Source organism: the organism of the source record quoted next, unplaced genomic scaffold, assembly GCF_019419815.1.
Source record: "Pyrus x bretschneideri cultivar Hongxiangsu unplaced genomic scaffold, Pyrus_bretschneideri_v1 Contig1, whole genome shotgun sequence".
Classification (NCBI taxonomy): domain Eukaryota; kingdom Viridiplantae; phylum Streptophyta; class Magnoliopsida; order Rosales; family Rosaceae; genus Pyrus; species Pyrus x bretschneideri.
Window position 1 is genome coordinate 11,556,590 of NW_025999390.1, and position 2,502 is coordinate 11,559,091.

Consider the following 2,502-nt stretch of genomic DNA (forward strand, 5'->3'; position numbering starts at 1 on the left):
CCACCACGGATACTGTATTCTTTAGTATTCTGGATGTGATAAAAAATCTCAGTTTCTACCACAAACTATGCACGTTGTCAAATGCAATATAACCACGAATTGTACCCATGGTAAATTTGAATCTAACACCACGTGCTATGACCGTTGTCGATTACTAATTGACCACAGCTAATGCTCGTTATAAATTATTTTCCAAAATTTAAAAAAAAAATTAATAAAACTATTTAACAAATATATTTATATATCTGTATTTATACATTTTAGTACAGAATAACCAACAAAATTCCATATTTACTACAATATAATAACTACATAAAAAATCACAAATTCAAATATTACAAGTAGTACATTGTTGGCCCTCTTCCCTTTCTCTTTTTGCTTCATTCACATCATCACTTGAGTGCATCTCGTCACCGTCTAGGAAACCATCAAAATCTAGACACCTAAAAATTGAAACCAAATTCGTAGAGAGATTAACAAAGGAATGTTTTGTATCCTAGAAGAAAAAACAAATTTAGAGAGAAAGATTTCGCGAAGTAACCAAATGCAACTAGAAGACCACTCAATTCATATCAAATTTATAGAGAAGCAAATAACCCAGTTTACAAACGCGTTCCATAACTCTTTGAGACATTTCGTCAAAAACTTGATGGTCATACTAGACTTACCCCAAATTACTTGCAGCAGATTTGATAACCACTTTAGGTTCTCTCTCCTTCCTGCAAGAAGAATGATGATCATAGGGGTAAGAAGGCTCACTAAAAACGAAGTGTCATTGGCATGCACATAAAAGCGTCTTTCCTTTTGTACATACAATGTATGTAGTTCCTTCATCACTCCATATAGCTTTTTCATCACTCCATCACCTGCAAGTTCAAATACTAGAAAACACATTGCTCTCAGATAAAACCCATGAGATCCTGAATCATGTAATACATTAAGTTGCATGTTGAACCTAGTGAAAGTGAGACTATGATTACACATACTTGAACCAACAGATTTTCCTCCAATGGCAGCCATGACTTGGCTAAAGAATGTGGCAATTGTCTGACAAAAAGATAACATTCCATCAAAGTCTTTTAAAGAATGCAAGAAAAATACTTTGAACAAGAAAGAGGCAAACAAGAATTTCAAAAATTGAAAAACATTTAATCAAAAGTTTGGCTTATTTGTAACCCATAGCAGTTGGCCCTGTAACAACCTACAGAAAGCTACCTTATAAGCTTCCTTATATACAAAGTAAATCCCTAGATTCTAGAGTGATGACACAAATGGCATCAAACTTTAGCCTAGATTCCCTGTTCATCTCCACTCCAGTATAGAGTCAAAACACTTGTTATTTGTGAAATCCCGTTCCTGGATTCATTGTTATAATCTATGTATTTGTATTATTGAGATTTTATATTATTTCTCGAGAATTTATTTTAAATTGTTTGAATTTAGATTTTAACTAAACTAGTTACAAAGTTTGAAGTTTGAAAATTAATTGCTTAAAATCCGTAGACCTTTGGAGGTCACAATTTATATTTTCGAATAGATCTTGAAACCACGAAAGTATAGGCGAAAGCCATTTACGAGTTCGAATTATAACGGTATAGTTACGGACATTTGAAGTTGTCTTACTAAACTACAGATTTTAAATCGATTAAACTTTCAAGCCTTATCAGATTTAAGCAAAAATAAGAGGACCAATCAGCTAGAAGGAGAACGACCAATCAAATAAAAGGGGGGAAGGTTTCTGAAAAAAAAAAAAAAAAAAAAACAAACAAACAAACAAAAAAGAAACAAAAAAGGTAAAAGGGCTTGCTGCTAACCCGTTTTGGAGGGTGAATTAGACCCGTTAACCACAAACTTGACCTGCTTGTATCTCCTTCATCCGAGCTCCGTTTTGGATGATCTTGGTGTCCATGGAAAGCTCTTGACGAGCCCTACATCTTTGTAGTGTTAGATTTCCCATTTTCTTTTCCATCTTTGCAGTTCGAAGCCACAAAGCCCACGAGTTTTTTGGTGGTTTTATCATTTTTCCGGTGATTTCGGCAACCCTTTCCTTCGAGTGAGGTATGAAACTTCATCTACTCTTCATAATCTTCAAGTTGGTATGCTTAGTTTGTGCTTTCGTATTCATTTTAGAGTTGGGTGTTTAGAACCCTAGAAATCCGATTTTCTTCGGTGAATTTGGACGGTTTCCGGTTAGAATTTATCGTCGGCCTAATTGTGAAAAGTGTTTCCTTTGTTGAGCTCTAGTTACCACGTAAATTTGAACTCATTTAGTTACTGTTGGAAAATTCGGGGTTTCTAAACCCTCCACCTTGACTACCACTGCGTGTGGCAATGCGTGAAACCGTCCACGAGTGTTGTCTCGGTACCAAATACCTTCTAGTGACCCTGTGAAACTATGTCTAGCAAGGTTTCCCAAAATTCCATTGTTTGGTGTGGTGATCAAATTGGACCGCCACTTGTTTGGGTGATTGACGATAATTCGACCATTGGATCGTCACAAAA

At 35.4% G+C, this 2,502-nt stretch overlaps 1 protein-coding gene across 2 annotated transcripts; it reads right to left on the minus strand.

Annotated features, from left to right (window-relative positions):
* Positions 1 to 215: 215 nt before the first annotated feature.
* LOC103963009 lies at positions 216 to 1,334 on the minus strand. Of its 2 annotated transcripts, XM_048567553.1 has the most exons (4): positions 987 to 1,334; positions 815 to 881; positions 669 to 719; positions 216 to 443 (listed from the first exon to the last, which is right to left on the minus strand). In XM_048567553.1, the coding sequence occupies exons 1-4, from the start codon at positions 1,063 to 1,065 to the stop codon at positions 329 to 331; spliced, it is 312 nt and encodes a 103-aa protein (XP_048423510.1). In that variant the 5' UTR covers positions 1,066 to 1,334; the 3' UTR covers positions 216 to 328. The 2 variants fall into 2 exon arrangements, with proteins under 2 accessions (XP_048423510.1, XP_048423481.1); XM_048567524.1 differs by having other exon boundaries at positions 815 to 1,334.
* Positions 1,335 to 2,502: the final 1,168 nt, after the last annotated feature.

Bases quoted from the DNA above. Each gene is read 5' to 3' on its own strand.
- LOC103963009 (XM_048567524.1), bottom strand. From the start codon at position 1,065: ATGTTATCTTTTTGTCAGACAATTGCCACATTCTTTAGCCAAGTCATG. The intron at 720-814 runs GTATGTACAAAA...TTCTTCTTGCAG, and splicing joins ATGAAGGAACTACATACATT to GAAGGAGAGAGAACCTAAAG. The intron at 444-668 runs GTAAGTCTAGTA...TTCAATTTTTAG, and splicing joins TCTGCTGCAAGTAATTTGGG to GTGTCTAGATTTTGATGGTT.